We start from the raw sequence: 20,967 nt of genomic DNA, 5'->3' as shown, positions 1-20,967 counted from the left end.
AGTAAATATAATATATTCGGTTATTAAATTTTTTTCCATACTGAATTTATTCTTCTTTTGGTTTTATAATAACCATAACAAATAATTAATTTAATTTTATTAATAATATCTTTAAAAATAATAAGATAGAAATTTAAATAATAATATATTGACCAAATACAGTATTTTAATTTAGTAGTTCAATCAAACTAAAAAATAGGTATTCCTACTAATTTGGAGACAGTTTTTTAGTTATTTTTTACATACTAAAAATTAAATTGGAGATAATTTAACTACTTATTCTAATTAAGACTTTAATTACAATAGTGATTAATTAAATAACTAATTAGTTAATGACTATAAAATCTTTATTTAGTAATAAATTAAAAAGGATTATTCAGTAAATTTGCCTGTACCCTCCATCCGTGCTTTTATATATAGTATAGATAAGAATGCCTTCCACATATATAGGAGTGATTACAAAAGATTTTAAAATTTCCTACAAATCAAAAACTAATTACTCGCTAAATATACAAGGAGAAAGTTATAGACAATTTACATATCAATCAACATTAGTAATTGATTTATTTTCTAACACTTTCCCACCTCACATAAACTCTATGAACCTTCTTTTCTTGATGGTGTTTTCTCCATAATGGGTTATTACTCTAAACTTTGCATTTATTTACTAAAGATGTCAGGTATAAGGTCAATTTTGAGACTTGTTAGGTGTTTAAATTAGAGTCATTTTGAACCTTTTAGTTATTAACATGAAAACTTATTTGTACGACTTTAAAAACGTTAAGGGTCCTAAAGGAATTTTTTTTATTAAAAAGGCTTATGTGATCTTTTAAAAAGTATTTTTATGAACAAAGGATCAACGCGCCCTCTGAACTTGTGACACAGGGTCATTTAATCCAAATTTTACTTGTTTGAGCAACTAAATCCAAAATTCTTCATTTTTGGGGTAAATAACCCCATAATTTATATTTCTATTGTAAAAAATAAGCTTAGGATAATTTTCTCGCAACAATTCGAGAACTTTTAATTCAATTTCGCATCCCTCACCTTCAATATGTATTTTACGCATTTTTAAAATACATTTATGGGGTTATCTGACCCAAAAATAAAAAGTTTTGGGATTAATTGCTCAAACAAGTAAAAAATGGATTAAATGATCCTGTATCACAAGTTTAGTGGTCTGTTGACCCTTTGTTCGTATTTTTACTCTCCAGTTTATTAAATTATCAGTGTATATTATACATCAAATGAAACAAAATTTACATTCTCAAAGTCGTCATAATGTAATCTGTAAACTGAACTAATCAATAATCAATTCAATCAATATTCCTACCACATCCCGTGGCGTAATCTTCTCCGCCACTGCAAGCCGGAAACTTGTTCACACACAAACAAGTCTACGGGTCCTTATAGATACCGAATGAGCTCAATTGCAAATTTCCCTTTCTTGGTAGAATTTATGTCTCCTATCTGAATTTAAAGAACTATATGCATCAGAATGATTACCTAGACAAGAAAAAACAATTTGTGAACACAGGTTCATTCAATAGCATACCTTGAGTCTTCCTTGCCCACTAACTGAGACAACATCTCCAGTTTTGAGTGTAGTATTATTCTTTGTGATGGTAGTCCAATTCACCCGCACATCCCTGCTACTATAAGCGCCAAACACATCAATTAAGTACTATGTTGTGCAACCACAAAGTTAAATCACATGTGCATACTAACACAACTTTCCGAGCGCACCGTAACTAGGGGTGTGCAAAATCCGAATCAAACCCAATCGATCAACAGATTAAGTTTAGTCTAGTTGGATAGTATCAAAAACTGGATGTTTGATTAAGTTTGACACTAAAATAATCAGTTATTTTAGTTCGGTTCAGTTTTGGAAGTAAACAATTTTAATTCAGTTTTGGTACAGACCAACCCAAACTAAAAGACCAAACAAAAAAATTAAATCGAACCAACCGATTTGGTTTGGTTAAGTTTGAAATGTCTAAAATCCTCTAACCATAACTCTGCAATTGTCATTGTCATATATAATGCGCATCAAAGCAAAGCCAAAATAGAACAAATCAAACCAAAAAATCCGAAGAGTTTAACTTGGACCAGTTGCAAGTACTATTCATTTGTCACAATTACAATTGAAATAACTTTGACCATTTCATCGAGACAATTTACAAGGATCTTAAATTACATGCAGGTACAAAAGATCCAATTGATCCGGAGACTCATGCAAAGCGATCAAAAGAAAAGAAAAAGTTGGCTATGATGGCATTATGCAAGTTGACAGGTCCAGCTAAACTAATTTGGTTATGTTTATTTATGACAAGGAACGCAGCGTTTTACCAATAAGAAAATGGTTCAATACGGAACCGAACACATTGATAATGGCTACAGAGAACAGCTACCAAATGAATTCAAGTATCCAATCCAATACACAGGAATTTCCCAGTTTCTTACATTTTAAATTCATATGTATAAATAAAACGGGCTTCTTCTGTTTTTTATAATGTAAGTAAAGGGCACTAAATTCAAAAAGAAAAGTCATTCTAAGGATCCATTTGTTTCACAGAAAATGTTTCACTCTTTTTCCACTGTGTAGGAAGCTACAATAAACAAAGTCAAATATTTTTCGGTCAATGGAAAATAAACCTACTTTTATGGAAAATGATTTCCTTTTTTTAAGGGGAAGTCATGTTTCCAATTTTTCTCCTTGATATATGTGACGTGGCCTCGCTTGAAATATTAGTTCAATTTCTCTGTACTATGTTGCTTTTTTATTATTAATTTTTTTAATAGTATTCTATATGACAACTGAACAATAGATTATATATTATTTTCCTGAAAAATAGATTTTTAGGAAAATTATTTTCCGTAGATCGAATATTTTCCGGAAACAAACAGACCCGAAGAAAAAGAAGAATATCAGATGCTGAATGCTAGTACCAGCATGACTTCTTCTAACCAAGTTAAATTTGATCTAAGCAGGGTGGATCACACTCCTAAATACAGCCTATACAAATTGAAAGATGGTGCTAACGTGACAAAAGCACTAAAATTTTGGACCTTTTTCTGTTCTCATTTTGACCTTGCATAGAACAGGAATAGGTATTACCTTATCAAATCGGCAAGTTTTGTACGCGAAAGCTTGAATCCTGCACTAGCTATAGCGTCCACCCTGAGTGATGCTTCCACTGTTTTAAATGTCTTAGTCCTGAAAATGGCAAAAGCACTTAACATTCAACTTATGCCAGATGAAAATATGCTTAAAATCACTTAGTCAATACCAACATAATAGCTTGCTACCTTGGTGGTTCATATTCAAGTGCCAGCAAAGGTATCCTTGAACAAGTAACTGAAACATTACCAACCTGCAAAAGAAATAGAGGCAAATAACGCAGACGAGTGAGTAGATTGAATGTACCCTGCTGCAGAAACTAGTTTTCCTATAGTGTCATTTCCAGAAATCAGATGGGAGTATTTCTCTAATCAGATTCCTCTCATACCATCAAATTTATTATAGACTGTAACCATACCAAATTACCTTGTCCATTGAGGATATGATAAAGTCGACAAGCTCTGGGATGATCAGCATTTGTGCCCCTTTATCTCCCTGGAGAATGAGAGCGGGAAATGAAAATGAAATTTCTTAAAATCCTGTTAATGAAAAATCCATCCCAGGCCAGCTACCGAATTTATAGACTTGCAACAAAATATATTTTCTATTCAAAGCAAAAACACAAATGCATCTCTAGATGGAAAGAAAAAAAACCTCACTTTTTAGCTCGCTACTGCTCAGCTCAGGTATGCAACATGTACATGTAAATAAAAAACTCATCCTGCAGTCTTTTTTCCTCTGCCCTTTTTGTTTGGATTCACAATTTGATGCTTACTTCTAGAAAAATGTTCAACTAGTCTACAAATGTTCTAAATCAATTTCAAAGCTGGTTTGATTCCACAATCTAGAGACTGCGCTAATTTTTATTCAAACAAGTTTTGTAAGGTAGACTTCAACCTGAACCTTAGCAACAATTCTAGTTTCACCAAGAAAAGCTCGAGAAGCCTCTTGCTTTCTCTACTTGGCTTGGTTATGATTGTAGTTATCTACCAAACAATAAGTCGAATTGTGCATCAGATACTTACAAGGAATATCTTGATCCACATCCTTGAAAAGCTTAATATCCTGGTTAGGTGGCTAAAACAATATAAATCATAAATTAAATTTGTTTTCCAAAACCAAATGATTCCTAGATGTTATGAAAACAATGTTTTTGGCAGCGTACAAGTATGAACCACATAATCAAAATAACATAAAAATTGCAAAATCAAAATCTCGGAACTGGATATGAAGACACCAACATTATCCCATGTGAATATTTCCCATATTTTCTGCTATTATAAAGAAATAACTTAGCCTTAATTGCTTGCAAATGAACCAGAATTCTGGGTTTACATGATTACATCTAAACAAAATAAAGCCAATCTTGCATAATTCTTTTCTTCTATGATTCCAAGAAATGGTCTGCTAATAAAATTATTAAGCCAACATAAATGTGTCAAACTGAAATCCTGAAGCAGGCATGCCACTACTACTACATTGGACAAACTGAAGCCTCTTATTAAGTATCCATGTCAATTCTTAGAAAGCAATTGGAATTTTCATAATCAACGTCAAAATCACGCTAAACTAGCAAATTATTCAAAATAAATGATGATGACGGTTACCTGCAAGAGTATATCCCCGACCTTTTCCCTTGAGATCCCTGTACCTAGAATTGAACCAAGGAAGTCACCATGAGAACAAGGTTGAAACGCAAAGTTACCTGTGATACTGCAGGGGCAAAAATGTTAACAAAAACTTGTCAAAATCAGCAAACAATTTAGTCGGAATTATAGACTTTTGAGGTAGAGCTACAGTTCAACTTACCTTAATGCTGCAATTATATCTGGATCATTCACTAGTGCTTCTGGATGTCCAACAGAAAGCCGACAACGCTCAGCCTAGAGTGTTTTCGGAGATATCAATAAACAATCAGAATAAACAAGAGAAAAACAAGTACCAAAAATGACAACACAAACAATAATACATCTAGGAACCTGTGGGTATCCACCCTGAGCAACTGCTTTAGCATCTGCTAGTTTTTCCAATAAAAGCATCGACTCCTTCACTATTGGGGGAGTGAGGAAATCTGTATGAAGAGCTTCTCTTCTTGATGACGCTCTTCTAGCCTGCAAAAACCTTAAAAAGTAAAAAATTCTAAAACAGAGTGAAATAATGTAAGACGTTCGATTTTCCAAACGATAAAAAGACCTTGACAAACTAGGAAAGGAATAAATATATTGCATATATTTCTCAAACGAGAGGGGAAACAAAGATATCAAATAGTCACAAATTCCTATAACAGGTATTATGTGAAGAAAGAGTAGTCATTTTATACCATGTCAAGAATATGCTTCACTTCTTCAACAACATTTTTGTCTCCTACATTCTTGACTAAATCATTAAGATCACCCTTCATAGCTTGTGCCAAGTGACATATCCCTAAAATTGTCGCATAATGTAATGGAAATGCAAGAATAGTACTGAAGTTAAATCAAAATGTTGCAAACCGCCATCAAAATTAACACTTTCCTATCTACTATATATAACTGTGGAAGTACAACATTTGCATATTAGACACGAATCAAGCTAGAGTGTTTATATTATGCGACAGCTATGCCATGTCATTTTTACAACAAACCAATAAGCATTTGCAATAGGAAATCTATAATTATTTCTTACTTTCTCTATCATGATATATTTCAATATAGCAAAAGTCTTATTGGTTTGTTGCACGAATGACGTGACACAACCATTACATGTGATTATTATTCGTCAAGCTAACCTGGTACAAACTTTAAGTAAAGGGTTATTCGTCAAGCTAACCTGGGTTTTTCATTTTAATCGCGTTTTTTAAAAGGTGTCGTGTAAATTCACCACATTTTACTTTTTTTTTGCAAATCTATCACCTCCCAAATAAATGTCCTAACCTAACTAATGCCCTAATTAAAACAAAAAATACCTTAATCTTCCTATTTTCTTGTCAATTCCGGTTATCGAGTCAACAAATATAAAATGAAAGGCGGTGAACTTATATGATACCTTTTAAAGGACGTAATTAAAATGAAAAAAATGTATTAAGGTGGGGATTATTGGTAGATTGACTGAGTGGCATTTGGTAGTAGGTAGAAAGAAAAGTGAAGAAATTTGGTAATTAAGTGAGGCATTTCATCAAACACTTAATGGAATACAAATAGCGAACAAGTAAAAAAGTAGAATTCAGATTAGTGGCAAGTTTCCTCCCTGTAAACCACATAAACTTAAGCAGTAGCAAGTGTAAGCAATTGAATAGAGAACAAGTGGTGGAATAAACCTGAGTTTCTTGAGATTGCAAAAGACGAGGGAGTTGCATTGAAATATAAGTTGGGTTTGAAAAGTGGAGGAGATAGAGCTTGACATGGTCGTCTTGTTAGAAGAGAAATTATGGCTTTAGTGCCTGTGGAAGCCATTACTATTACGCGAAAGCTTCTGATGAAGCTCTTTTCATTAGCACTTCAACGGGAAAAAAGATCTTTAAATTTTATAATTATATCCGATTTAAATTTTCAATTATGATTAGAATTTTAAATTAAATTTTTTAAATTTAAACCTTTGATTTTTTTTTTGTCAATTGCAACTAAATATTTATATTAAGTCATTTTGAAAGTTAGACATTTTTTTTAAAAAATTTGATCGTAATTAATAACGAATATAAATATTTGAATTTAAAAAAACTAAATTTAAAATTTTGATCATAATTGTAAAAAAACTTTCAAATCGAATATTGAGTTAAAAATTAAAAAATTTAGTCGTAACTGATAAAAAATACTCCCTCCGTCCCATTTAAGAAGGGACATATCTCATTTTTATTTGTCCCACTTAAGAAGGTCATATCGTGTTTTCTGTGCCAATTTATATGAATTTTCTTTTTTTACCCCCTTTTCTCTTTCCATAATTAATGATTATTACCCTATACACAAGATACAACACTATCATAAATAGGGGTAAAATAAGAAAACACTGTAGTAATTAATGTTTTCTTAATATATATAAAAAAGTCATTTGTCTCTTCTTAAACGGGACGGAGGGAGTATAAAGGTTTAGATTTTTTTTTTTGAGAGTCAAAGTAGTATCATTGATAAATATCAGAAGCAATTACATTAGCAAATCAAGAAGCACAGAATACCACTCCTATGACCTGACACGGAACGAGCAAATTGCGCTAAAGCATGCGCAGCACGATTCGCAGATCGCCTTACAAACAAAAACGATAAATTAGGTAAATGCTTCGCTAGAATTTAGCCTTCTTTTTAATAACGTTAGGTACCACTTTGAAATAAAAACATCATTAAAGTGTAAATTAAAAATCAAACTTAATACGAAGGTCCAAAATATACATTTAGCCTATTCCAAAATAAAACACATACGAACAAAGACGGACGGCCATTAAAACACAGCAATCAAATAATAAAGCTTCGTCTCCAGCAAAATTTGATGTTTTTTCGGTATTAGATCCACAGTTTGTCTCTCTAAAGTAAGATTTCTGGTACATGTCTCTCTTCTGAAGCTCAATTTGACTAGTTGTTGATCCAATTTTAACGTTATTTACAGTGCAGAAACGAGATTATTATCAGTTATAAATCAAAAAAAGATGGGAGTAAAACAGGCCATCAAAAGCTTAGATGCTTTTCCTCGTGCGGAGGAGCACTTGTTGCAGAAAACCCAATCTGGAGCTTTTGGTAATTTCATAATTTTGCTTTTACAATTCAATTCTATGCCCATTTATTTTGAGAGCAATCAAATTATTCATCCAATCAATTTATTATTGATAAGAAGTAGAATTAGTGGCGGACCGGAATTTTTTTACAAGGTGGGCAAGGTTGTACTGAAGTAGGTATAGTCAAAATTGACAAAATATAAATTTTTAAATGGAAAAAGTATACTATTAAATTTTATGTTCATAATTTTAGGCATTGTTATGTGTAGAAGATTTGATTATTGTAGTTTGTTCGTTTGATTTGTGGTGGTGTTGGTTTTTGTAGTTTCCGTCATTGGTCTTGTAATAATGGCTACGTTGTTCTTGCATGAGCTCACTTATTATCTCTCTACATATACTCTTCATCAGGTCAGTCTAAGTAAATGGTAATTAATCGCTTTTACTTCATTTACATGTCGCATCACTACCAAAATATTTTCTCTCTTTGTTTTTCAGATGTCCGTAGACTTGAAACGCGGAGAAACGCTTCCAATTCATATAAATATCACATTCCCTTCTCTTCCTTGTGATGGTTAGCCATTTATTTTGTCATTCGAGTTTTTTTCAAATTTGTGATTGCTCTTGTAGATTAATATTCTTCTGAAACTTTATATATGCAGTGTTGAGTGTGGATGCTATTGACATGTCAGGCAAGCATGAAGTTGATCTCGATACAAATATATGGAAAGTGAGATCAACTAATTTTTCTCTCTTTTTAAACTTTTTTGTTTGCTTCATATTTGCTCAACATAGTTGTCCAACATGTTATTGCCTGCAGTGGTTTAAATGCTCTAAACAAAAATGTGTTAATTGTTGCCTTAAAGAACAGGCAATTATATCAGTTTGCACTTGGCAGTGTTAACAAGAAATGAAAATAACAATAGAAAGGGTTAGAAGGAAAACATTGACTAGAGAGACACATGAAAATGCACTATGTTCTTTATTTATTGCCTTATCCTATACTGGAAAACCTTTATCAAATACTGATGGAGACATGAAAAGATTAGCAAGGAACAAACGTATTTGATGTTTTCATATTTTCCCTCTTTGGTTGGTGGAAAATACTCCACTCCCGTGCTTAGGCCTATTTTTTATGTATCCTTCTGTTGATTCTTTTTGACGTTTTTTTTGTTTTTGTGCATGTTTGTTAGAATATTTGTAAGCTCTTGTGCGTTAATGTACATACATGTCTATCAATAGTTCCATGGCAGTTGTAAGATCTTATACTTGTAGAGGTTTTGCAGCTTCGCCTGAACAGTTATGGGCATATCGTTGGCACTGAATACTTGTCAGACCTTGTCGAAAAGGAACATGCGGCTCACAAGCATGGTAATGTCCTTTAAGCATTATGTTAAAATTAATTTATTCCATCGTTCCTGCAGTACCTGGCATATTTCACATTTCCATGTGCAAGCTGATAGTTGGTATGAAAAAAAAATTCATTTACGGCTGACACATTTATGTAACTGTTTATGTTCTATAAACATGATGAGAGTAATGCTTAAAAATTTAGGAACTCAAGGATTTTTTAGGTATGATAACAACAATGCTCATTTAAGTAAGAGTAGAAAGGAAATTCCGTGTAGTGAAACTGTCTTTAGGCTATTATGAAAATTCAAATATTTTAAAGGAACTGCAAGAAGTGCAGGAACTAATGGAAAATGACTTTGCTTTTAAAGAAAATTTAAAATGTGGTACTTGAAAATTTTCTAGTTTAATTCATATTTCAACATACTAATAGTGCGGAATATAATCAAATGCCTGGCACACACGTAATTTCTGTATTTTGAAATGCAGGCCGAGTGTTTAGATTTGATTAATTTGTGACCAGGTATAGTATGCCAGCTACCTTTGTACTCTAACAATTGTCAAGCAGAAGCATTTCTATCTTATTCAATACGAAAAATTGAGAAGGCAGAACAGAACATCTGAAATTAATATCTAAATTACTTGCAGTTACCGAAATCATATCTGCTAGTGAACTTCAATGTAATTTCAAATTAGGCTTACCTCAAAATTTGAAAATTTAGTGAGATCTAGGATGCTTCAGGTAGATAATGTAGATGGTACAGCAAGAGAAATTTGAGTTGAAGAACCTGCTATCAGTTCTTGTCGAGAAAAAGAAATAAAGGAATTAGTATTCCATTTAAGACTTTCATGACCAGGATAACTACCATACCTGTAAATTCCAATAAAAAGCCACACAAAGAGAAATCAATTGAAGCTGGAGAAGAAAATAGAGAGAGAGAGGTTAAAAGGATTGAATAATGGAAGATAGGAAGCCAATGGTAACTGTGAGATTGTATCACAAAAAAAACAATTATATCTTCAACTTGTAAAATAAAATTGGTAAAATACATTTAAATAAAGGCCTAATTACTTAAAAAAAACCCACCTTGTAATATTTTTTCGTTTATACCCTGACCTAGGAAAAAGTTCATTTGTACCCTTTTTTTGATTTTTCATTTTCGTTTCTACCTAAAGCGTTAATTTGACCTCTTTTTATTTGGTCTAATATTCAAAATGATCCTTTATATTTAGCTTATATTCTAATTAAACATTAATATTATTAATCATTTATAATATTTTCATCCTTTAATTAAGGCTTAATTACTTAAAAAACCTCCACCTTTTAATATTTTTTCGTTTATACCATGACCTAGGAAAAAGTTCATTTGTACCCTTTTTTTGATTTTTTGTTTTCAACTCTACCCTAAAGCACTAAATTGAACTTTTTTTATCTAGAAAAAGCTTAAAATAATCCTTCATGTTTTAACTTATTTGTATTTATTCAAATAGAAAAAAGATGATATAACCCTTCTATTTAATTATTTTTAATATTTTCATCCTATAATTAATTAAATTGTCAAAAAATAAAATTTTGGGGTACAATTGAAAACGAAAAATCAAAAAAAGGGTACAAATGAACTTTTTCCTAGGTCAGGGTATAAACAAAAAATTGTTTCAAGGTGGGTTTTTTTTAAGTAATTAGGCCTTTAATTAATTTAATTGTCAAAAATTTAAATTTTAGGGTGGAGATGAAAACGAAAAATCAAAAAAAGGGTACAAAAGAACTTTTACCTAGGTGAGGGTATAAACGAAAAAATATTATAAGGTGGGATTTTTTTAAATAATTAGGCCTTAAATAAAATGCTGAAGTCATAAAGGTCATTGTTTAATTGCAAGACTTCAATTTAGCTTTTGTGGTTTGAGTAGTTTTTCTCTGTCATCGTAAATGTCCTAATGGCTGGTATGGAATAATTTATATGTGATTATCAATATCTGGAAAAAAATCTCTTTCAGATGAAGATAAAGATCATGAAGATTCCGATTCAAAAATTAATGCTCATGGCTTTGATCAAACTGCTGAAAATTTGATCAAGAAGGTCAAGCAGGCTTTGGCAAATGGAGAAGGATGCAGGGTATTCTGTCCTGAGACTTCAAATATCCATTATGTTAATTGGCTGATTTATATTTAATTTCTCAAAAAGGAAAACAAGATATATTAAAAGATTGATTTAATGTGGTCTGCAGGTCTATGGTGTTCTCGATGTCCAAAGGGTTGCTGGAAACTTTCATATCTCAGTTCATGGGCTAAACATTTTTGTCGCTCAAATGGTTTGACCTGCATTTTGGTCCTTTTGCTTTTCAATTTTGCAAATAACAATGCCTTCTTGTACATTTCGTTTGCTTTATATTATATATATATAAATTACGTTGCCAACTGTATGTCATAGCTAAGACATGTGGTAGCAGATGAAAAGGCAATAGGGATAAATTTAGCCTGTCTCTCTCGTTTCACCCTAGTATAAAAAAATTGTTGTTCCTTGGTCCCAGTTTGGTAGTTTTGCCAGTTTGCCTGTTTGTTTTTGATCAAAATATCTCAAGAATGTTTTGTGTCTTTTCTTTTAAATTCAGTGCTTGAAAAATATTTTTTTGTAAGCTGCAAAGCAATTGTATTGGTGTGCTAAATTTGGCTCTTAAAACTGTAAGGATGGACTTATTATTATTAAAGTTGCAACAGTTCGACTATGGAGAAATCATTGAACGACCACCATTCGAGAGAGCTTGGGAGACATTAAGCTTCAAATTAAATGCATAGAATAAAAAAAATTCAGATCTTTTTTTGGCATTGTGAATACTGTTAAAGTAGACATCCTAAATTTATTTACTGAGCTGAGGATTTCTGTGAAGTTCAACCTTTGCTGAATGAAGTTTATTTAAAAAAATTCATTAAAAAGTTTTTAAACACTTAACAGCCCAGATATAATTGTTTTGGACTGCAGAAAGGGAAATTTTATCTAAATTTAATGAGCATTTTCTGTAGTAGGCAGTTTGAATTTTCTTGTGGTATCAGATTGTGCTGCTTATGAATATTGCATTTTGTTCCTTTTTCTTCTCTTGATGCAGATTTTTGAAGGAGCCATACATGTCAATGTAAGTCATCTAATTCATGACTTATCTTTTGGACCAAAGTATCCTGGAATTCACAACCCTCTTGATGGGACATCTCGAATTCTGCGCGATGCAAGTGGAACCTTCAAATATTACATTAAGGTTTGATTTATAGTTTGAGCATGCATGGTATATTTTAAGGTTTGCTGCGGGTATAGTAGTCTTGCTGTTAGCGTTGCAGCAAACTGTTTATTCGTATTTAGTGATACTTTGATATTGTTTGTCTTCAATTTTGAGGTTTATTGTTTGTCTTCAATTTTGAGGTTTATCCTGGTATGTTTTTCATATCTAACTATATATAGTAATTGTCTTGCGTCTTGCAGATTGTTCCAACTGAATATAGATACATTTCTAAAGAAGTTCTGCCAACTAATCAATTCTCTGTCACTGAATACTTTTCCCCAATGACCGAATTTGATAGAACATGGCCAGGTTGGTTGCATTTATGCAAATTTAATTCGTTTGGTTGCACTAAATGTACTCCTGGTGGTGAATTTTATTCTTGCGCGCAGCTGTTTACTTCTTGTACGATTTGTCACCCATCACTGTGACAATCAAAGAAGAAAGGCGTAGTTTTCTTCATTTTATCACTCGGCTTTGTGCAGTTTTAGGTGGTACATTTGCGTTAACAGGTTTGGCTTCTCTTCTACATAACGAATATGAACTTCCAATTTCATGACATGCTTTTTCATCGTTTGCCTAATGTTGTTGCGACAGGAATGCTTGATAGATGGATGTATAGGCTTCTCGAGGCTGTAACTAAACCAAAAAGTAGATCACGATAGAGGCGGGTATGTTAATTCACAAAAGCAATCTTAGGAAAAGGTTTATAAAGCTGGAAGTTTCAGCAGGATGTTGGCTTGAAACTGCAGAAGTTTCGGTTTTAAGCGCGTACTGCTTGAGTTGATTTTGTCTGATTGTTTGCTTGTGTAATACTATTTTACACATCAACCATATAATTGCAGGGAAAAGCATGTAGGTTGTAACATTGATTTGATGTGTATGGTTTTTGTTAGGAGTTTTGGTGTAATCTGTCTTTAGGATTCATAATGGCATATATGGTAGATGCTAGTAATCCTACCTTTGCTTCAATAAAAACTTTAAATTTCAGATATGAATGAGGAAGTCTACGAATCTAATCTCTTCAAATGTTAAAGATGTATGCCTGTTTCCTGTCCTTTTTATTGCCTTATTAATTTTAGACCTAATGACCAAAAAAAGCCAAATGTTTGTGAAAAGTATTCTTTTTGTCCAAACTCTTTAAAACGTCTCGATAATGTTCATAATCATACTATATCATTTCAAAAATGTCGTAACCTAAAATGAAGTAGGCTGATGCTAATGTGTCGTTGATGTGAACATTCATATATTTTACATGTTTGAAAAACATTGCAAGGCTTGGATATAGTAGAGACTTTTGCTAAACGTTTGGCCTTTTTCGAATATTCCAATAGTTGATTTATAAAGACTAAAAGTATTCAACACTCACCAACTGGGTTAACGTTTTCAATACAGAAAGATATACATCCACTACCAAACATTCCTTCTGCACCACTAATGAATGCTGTCGTATCGCATTTGACATTAGTTAGTTTGATATGCGTGTTTGAAAACTTGAAAGCCATTTCCTAGCCCTTATCTAGTAATCATATTGATCAATCTGCCCTCATGCATTGTAGCAATCAAAAGATTCATAGGTGTCGGTGGTGAAGGTCCCTTCTTCTAGAGATATATTTCAAATAGTGAGATATCGGCTCAAATAAAGGCGAGGAGGATCATGTGTTGAATTACATAAGAACATAAAGAATTTGTCAATGGCACTTGCAAGGTTCACAATTAGATATGGAACATGAATATTTCCACATTTATAAAGATGAGAGCAAAAATGATCTTCATAAGCTTTTCCATTGTAGTAAACTTATGTGACAAATGTTTAATTTCTAGCAACAAACATCATATATGTATATTAAAATCATTTGTTTGAAATTAATATATTTTTGGTCAATGTTAAGACTTGGAGTTTACAATTCCATTAATTTCCATCAAGTCATTAATTTTGATATTCATTTCGTTCCTATAAGCTAACGTTGTCAAAATATGATTTATAAATTTTAAAAATCCCTTTTATATTTAATGCAAAAATTAAGTCTGTATTGTTAAGTCAGTTTGTGATTGATGACTCATGATTTTTGGGATTGTTGCTAAGAGAACCATTTATTTAGATATCAGACCAGTGGATGTTTGTGTGGGTGTAAGATTTAATATAGACATGTTCATGGACCGGATATCCATCCGGCCCGCCTAGGCTCGTACCCTTAGGGCCGGGCTTGGAAACTAATTTTCAGTTCCAAGCCATGCCTGAACCTGAACCCGAAAAAAGCCCGCTATTTTATAGCAAATTCAGACTTCTATTTTTATTAATTTTATATGTAAGTCCGGAAAAGCCAGGTCCAAACATGCAAAAATAGAGTACAAGGGCCAGGATTGGGTAGTAAAAATGAGTTGGTCCTGGCTCGGGCGGGGCTTAGGCTTACTTAAAAATAAAAAAGCCCAATAGGCCCTGCCTGAACCTGGCACATGAACATGTCTAGTTTTACCTAAAGGTGTTGATTTCTATCATTCAGTGTATCATATAATCGAATATTCCAATAGTAAGTTGATTTACAATGACTAAAAATACTCAACTCTCACCAACTGAATTAACGTTTTCAGTACATAAAGATATGCATCCATTGCCAAACATTCCTTCCGCGCCACTCATGAAGGTTGTTGTATCGTATCCGACATCATTCAGCTTATTTCGCGTGTCGAAAAACCTGGAAGCCATTTCCTAGCCTCATCTAATAATCACATTGATCAGTCTGCCCTGATTTACTGTAGCAATCAAAAGATTTATAGGTGCCGATGGTGAAGATCCCTTCTTCTAGAGATATATTTCGGATAGTGAGATACCGGCTCAAATAAAGGCGAGGAGGATCATGTCTTGAATTACATAAGAACATGAAAAATTTGTTCATGACACATGTAAGGTTCACAATAGTAACAAATGTGTCATTAATGTCGAATGAATATGGAACATGAACATTCCCACATATACTAGGACAATCATCAAGTAAATATACGATCATTATAAAGCTGAGAGCAAGAATAATCTTCATAAACTTTTCCATTGTAGTAAACTTATGTGACAAATGCTTAATTCCTAGAAACAAAACATCATATATGTATACTAAAATCATTTGTTTGAAATTAATATTTTTTTTGTCAATGTTAAGACTTGGAGTTTATTATTAGATTAATTTCCATTAAGTAATTAATTTTTCTATTCTTTTCGTTCCTATAAGCTCACATTGTTATAATTTATAAATTCTAAAAATCCCTTTTATAATTAATGCAAAAATTAAGTCTATGGCTAGAATAAGGGTACTGTTAAGTTGGTTTGTGAGTGATGGCTCATGGTTTTAAAGATTGTTGCGAAAAGAACCATGTATTCAAGTATTGGACTAGTGGATGTTTTTATGGGTGTAAGATTTAATCTAGGCATGTTCATGGGCCATATATTCGTCCGGCCCGCCCAGGCTCATAACCTTGGGGCCGGGCTTGGACACTAATTTTTCATTTCAAGCCCGGCCTGAACCCGAACCCGAAAAAAGCTCGCTATGTTATGGGCAGACTCACACTTCTATTTTTTAAATTTTATATATAAATCCGGAAAAGTCTGGCCCAAACCCGCAAAAATAGAATGTAAGGGCCGGGGTTGAGTAGTACAAATGAATCAGGGTCCTGGATCGGGTGGGGTTTAGGCTTACTTAAAAATGAAAATACCCAGTAGGCCCAGCCTGAACTCGACCCATGAACATGTCTAGTTTTACATGAAGGTGTTTATTTCTAGCATATAATGTATCATATAATCGAATATCCCAACAGTAAGTTGATTTACAAAGACTAAAAATACTCAACACTCACCAACTGAATTAACGTTTTCAGTACAGAAAGATATGCATCCACTGCCAAACATTTCTGCGCCACTCATGAAGGCTGTCGTATCGCATCCAACATCATTCAGCTTGTTTCGCGTGTCGAAAAACATGAAAGACATTTCCTAGCCTCATCTAGTAATCATATTGATTAGTCAGTCCTTATTTATTGTAGCAATCAAAAGATTTATAGGTGCCGATGGTGAAGGTCCCTTCTTCTAGAGATATATTTCGGAAAATGAGATATCGGCTCAAATAAAGGCGAGGAGGATCATGTCTTGAATTACATAAGAACATGAAGAATTAGTTCATGGCACATGCAAGGTTCACTATAGTAGCAGATGTGTCATTAATGTCGAATGTATATGCAACATGAACATTCCCACATGTACCAGGACAATCATCAAGTGAATATACCATCATTTTAAAGCTGAGAGCAGGAATAATCTTCATAAGCTTTTCCATTGCTGTAAACTTATGTGACAAATGTTTAATTCCTAGCAACAAAACATCACATATGTATACTAAAATCATTTGTTTGAAATTAATATTTGTTTGGTCAATGTTAAGACTTGGAGTTTCATATTTGATTAATTCCCATCAAGTAATTAATTTTGATATTCATTCCGTTCCTTTAAGTTGACGTTGTCAAAATATGATTTATAAATTCTAAAAATTCTTTTTATATTTAATGCAAAAATTAAGTCTATGGCTAGAATAAGGGTACTGTTAAGTTATTTTGTGAGTGACGACTCATGGTTTTTAAGATTGTTGCGAGATAACCATCTTTTCAAGTATTGGACCGGTGGATATTTGTGTGGGTGTAAGGTTTAATCTAGACATATTCATGAGCCTGGATTCCCGTCCGGCCCACCCAAACCCGTAAGGTCTTGCTTGGACACTAATTTTTGGTTCCAAGCCCGACCTGAACCCGAACCCGAAAAAAACCCGCTATTCTATGGGCTGACTCAGACTTCTATTTTTGTTAATTTTATATATAGGCCAAGAAAAGCCCGGCCCAAATCCAAAAAATAGAGTGCAAGAGCCGGGGTTGGATAGTACAAATGAAGCCTGGTCCTGGCTCGGATGGGGCTTAGGCTTACTTAATAAAGAAGCCCAGTTAGCCCGACCCGACCCGGCCCACAGACATGTCTCGTTTACCTGAAGGTGTTTCTTTCTAGCATTCAATGTATCATATAATCGAATATTCCAACAGTAAGTTGATTTACAAAGACTAAAAATGCTCAACACTCACCAACTGAATTAACGTTTTCAGTACAGAAAGATATGCATCCACTGCCAAACATTCCTTCTGCGCCACTCATGAAGGCTATCATATCGCATCTAACATCATTCAGCTTGTTTCGCGTGACGAAAAACCTGAAAGCCATTTTCTAGCCTCATCTAGTAATCATATTGATCAGTCTGTCCTGATTTATTGTAGCAATCGAAAGATTTATAGGTGCTGATGGTGAAGGTCCCTTCTTCTAGAGATATATTTCGGATAGTGAGATACCGGCTCAAATAAAGGCGAAGAGGATCATGTCTTGAATTACATAAGAACATGAAGAATTTGTTCAGGGCACATGCAAGATTCACAATAGTAGCAGATGTGTCATTAATGTCGAATGGATATGGAACATGAACATTCCCACATGTACTAGGACAATCATCAATTGAATATACCATCACTATAAAGCTGAGAGCAAGAATAATCATAAGCTTTTTAATTGCAGTAAACTTATGTGATAATTGCTTAATTCCTAGCAACAAAACATCACATATGTAATACTAAAATCATTTGTTTGAAATTAATATTCTTTTGGTTAATGTTAAGACTTGAAGTTTACTATTCGATTTATTTCCATCAAGTAATTAATTTTGATATTCATTTCGTTCTATAAGCTGACGTTCTCAAAATATGATTTATAAATTTTAAAAATCCCTCTATATATAATGCAAAAATTAAGTCTGTGGCTAGAATACGGGTATTGTTAAGTCAGTTTGTGAGTGATGACTCATGGTTTTTAAGATTGTTACATATGTATACTAAAATAATTTGTTTGAAATTAATATTGTTTTGGTTAATGTTAAGACTTGGAGTTTATTATTCGATTTATTTCCATCAAGTAATTAACTTTGATATTCATTTCGTTCCTATAAGCTGATGTTGTCAAAATATGGTTTATAAATTTTAAAAATCTCTTTTATATTTAATGCAAAAATTAAGTCTGTGGCTAGAATAAGGGTATTGTTAAGTCAGTTTCTGAGTGATAACTCATAGTTTTTAAGATTGTTACGGAGAATCATGTATTTATGTGTTGGACTAATGGATACCCCTCCATGGGCCTGGATACCCGTTCGGGCCGCCTAGGCCCATATTCTTAGGGTCGGAATTGGACACTAATTTTATTGTGAATAATTCTTTATTTTAATAATAATTCTTTATTTGAATAATTCTTTATTTCCAAAATGGGAAGTTGGAAGAGTTTGAGGCAGAGATAATTATACAATACAATCGTTGGATCAATGTTTTTGTACAATAAACTAATAATGCGCTAGTCATGTGGAATATTTAATGACAAAAAAAATAAATAATGATTCAAAAAATTTCTATCGGAAATGCTCATTAGACTGTTATAAAAATAATATGGCGGAACAGTTGCATGTGATAAGTACTCTTGAGGCAGAGCTGGAGAGTAAATAGGTGATATTTTACAATTTTTTGTTTTTTATTTTCTTATCCAATATATTTCTCATGTTAGAAAAGTAAATACAAGTTTTAGACGTTATATTATTTAAATATAAACTTTTTCTATCTGGTATGAAGACTAAAACAGAATTGAATATTGTATTTTTTTTTTAAAGTTAGAATCATTGATGAAGATTAAATTACAACAAGTGAAAGTCATATAACAAAAGTCATATATATGATCTTTCTAATTTTGAGATAATAAATAATAAGCAACAATTCAAATACAAACTATAAAAAATCGAAAAAATAGAGAAAAATCTAAACTTGAATCCCGAAACTTAAACACAGCGATTCGTTGAGCGGGTGTTAGATGATTCCTTTTTCCGATTTGCCCGTCGATCCGCTTTATCCGTTGAAGCCTACTATTTCCGATCTCCATCTTCATTTAGATCCTAAAGAGTAGGGGTGTGCAAAAACCGACCGAAACTGAATAACCGAACCGAACCGACAAATTCGGTTCGGTTTGAAAAAGTAGAATAATTTCGGTTGGTCGGTTCGGTTTTTAGAGTAAAAAAAATTCAGTCACTTTTACACGTAACCGAACCAAAAAACCGAACCAAAATAACCGACCGAACCGACAGGTTCGGTTCGGTTTGAAAAAATAAATTTTCCCAGAATTTTGGTTCGGTTCGGTTTCTGAAAAAACCAAAAATTTCGGTTCGGTCGGTTCGATTTAACCGAATGCACACCCCTACTAAAGAGATAGATCCACAACCTCATCATTTTTTAGATCTACAAGAATTTGGATCTAAAACTCAAACAAACACTAAATGTTCTTGAGAATCTAAAAAATATAAACAAATGAGGATATAAAAGACCTTATTATTTTTTTAAAGATGAACAAAATAAAGACCCAAATCAAAACTAAAATTTTAACAAGTATTTATTGAAAGCAATAGTAGATCTATAATAATAAGTATTATGGGCGGAGAGAAGATGATTTTCCGGCTAGCCGAAAAGATCATCTTCTCCCATCCTTAAACAAGTGAAGAAGATGAGAGTTTTTTTTAGAGAGAAGGGAGAGAGATAAGTCTTTTTTGTTAATTGAATATTGTATGGAGTTATTGCACTTTTTCCAAAGATGAAAGTCCATACAGTTGTATCGTATGGTTTATTTATATAAAATTGTATATTTATTTATTTTTATTTTTCCTCTTTTTTCTTTTCTTATTTCTTTTTTTATTCTCTTCTGTCATTCCTTCGTATAAAAATTTATGTTGAAGTATACAAAAAATTAATATTTTAAGTGTTATGATAATAGACATTATGTTAAAATTAAAAATAGTGAAAATTACATATTATATATCAGAAATATACAAAATGTATACACAAAATTATTTGTTTGTATTGTACTAAAAATACGAAATTGTTTATTAAAAGTAGAAGTTGTGTGGCGTCTTCATCATCTGCCTTTTGGCTTTTGTTCTTTAGCAAACACTTTATTTTTCAGTGTATAATTTGTATGTATTTGCCTGTGCTAAGTTAATCTAGTTAATTCTAGCATATCAATCATTAACTACAATAAAATGAGTATAAATCTCAGGTAAAAGCAGATGTGCGTGGGACTGTACAGGGTGTCACAAATGCACTATGATTTAAATATCCTTTAAATAAATCAAAAGATCCCGGACCGGAGTTCAATTTTACTACCTAAATCCGACCCTTGCATCCTATTTTTTGATCTCGGGCCGAATTTTTTTGGGTTTATATGAAAAATTAGTAAAAATAGAAGTCTTAGTTCGGCCTTAAAATAGCGAGCTTTTTTCATATTTGGATTCGGGTCAGCTTTGAAACCAAAATTAGTTTCCAAGCCCGACCCCAATGGTACGGGCCTGGGTGGGCCGGACATGTACCCATGCTTATGAATAGGCCTACACAGAAGTCACTTTTAAATTCAACCAAATCTAACTAACGTCATATGTAGTATGGCAACAACCAGAAA

At 32.7% G+C, this 20,967-nt stretch overlaps 2 protein-coding genes across 5 annotated transcripts; one reads left to right on the top strand and one right to left on the bottom strand.

The window, feature by feature from the left end:
• Positions 1 to 1,214: 1,214 nt before the first annotated feature.
• LOC126670308 (uncharacterized) lies at positions 1,215 to 6,619 on the bottom strand. Of its 3 annotated transcripts, XM_050364005.2 has the most exons (10): positions 6,417 to 6,619; positions 5,442 to 5,545; positions 5,101 to 5,232; positions 4,931 to 5,004; positions 4,729 to 4,834; positions 3,548 to 3,616; positions 3,310 to 3,374; positions 3,119 to 3,217; positions 1,556 to 1,655; positions 1,215 to 1,470 (listed from the first exon to the last, which is right to left on the bottom strand). In XM_050364005.2, the coding sequence occupies exons 1-10, from the start codon at positions 6,550 to 6,552 to the stop codon at positions 1,408 to 1,410; spliced, it is 948 nt and encodes a 315-aa protein (XP_050219962.1). In that variant the 5' UTR covers positions 6,553 to 6,619; the 3' UTR covers positions 1,215 to 1,407. The 3 variants fall into 3 exon arrangements, with proteins under 3 accessions (XP_050219962.1, XP_050219964.1, XP_050219965.1); XM_050364007.2 differs by lacking the exon at positions 5,442 to 5,545 and having other exon boundaries at positions 5,101 to 5,242; positions 6,417 to 6,613; XM_050364008.2 differs by lacking the exon at positions 5,442 to 5,545 and having other exon boundaries at positions 6,417 to 6,601.
• An 891-nt stretch (positions 6,620 to 7,510) lies between these two features.
• Positions 7,511 to 13,407, top strand: LOC126669769 (uncharacterized). 2 transcript variants are annotated; one of them, XM_050363320.2, is made up of 12 exons: positions 7,511 to 7,616; positions 7,699 to 7,821; positions 8,125 to 8,207; positions 8,295 to 8,370; positions 8,459 to 8,526; positions 9,083 to 9,167; positions 11,142 to 11,260; positions 11,373 to 11,456; positions 12,249 to 12,395; positions 12,617 to 12,725; positions 12,806 to 12,925; positions 13,011 to 13,407. In XM_050363320.2, exons 2-12 carry the CDS (start codon positions 7,734 to 7,736, stop codon positions 13,076 to 13,078), a joined length of 1,047 nt encoding a protein of 348 aa, XP_050219277.1. In that variant the 5' UTR covers positions 7,511 to 7,616; positions 7,699 to 7,733; the 3' UTR covers positions 13,079 to 13,407. The 2 variants fall into 2 exon arrangements, with proteins under 2 accessions (XP_050219277.1, XP_050219276.1); XM_050363319.2 differs by having other exon boundaries at positions 7,512 to 7,616; positions 7,694 to 7,821.
• The last annotated feature ends 7,560 nt before the right edge of the window (positions 13,408 to 20,967 follow it).

This window comes from Mercurialis annua, linkage group LG2 (genome assembly GCF_937616625.2).
Source record: "Mercurialis annua linkage group LG2, ddMerAnnu1.2, whole genome shotgun sequence".
Taxonomy (NCBI): Eukaryota; Viridiplantae; Streptophyta; class Magnoliopsida; order Malpighiales; family Euphorbiaceae; genus Mercurialis; species Mercurialis annua.
This window is presented reverse-complemented; position numbering and strand designations above follow the sequence as displayed.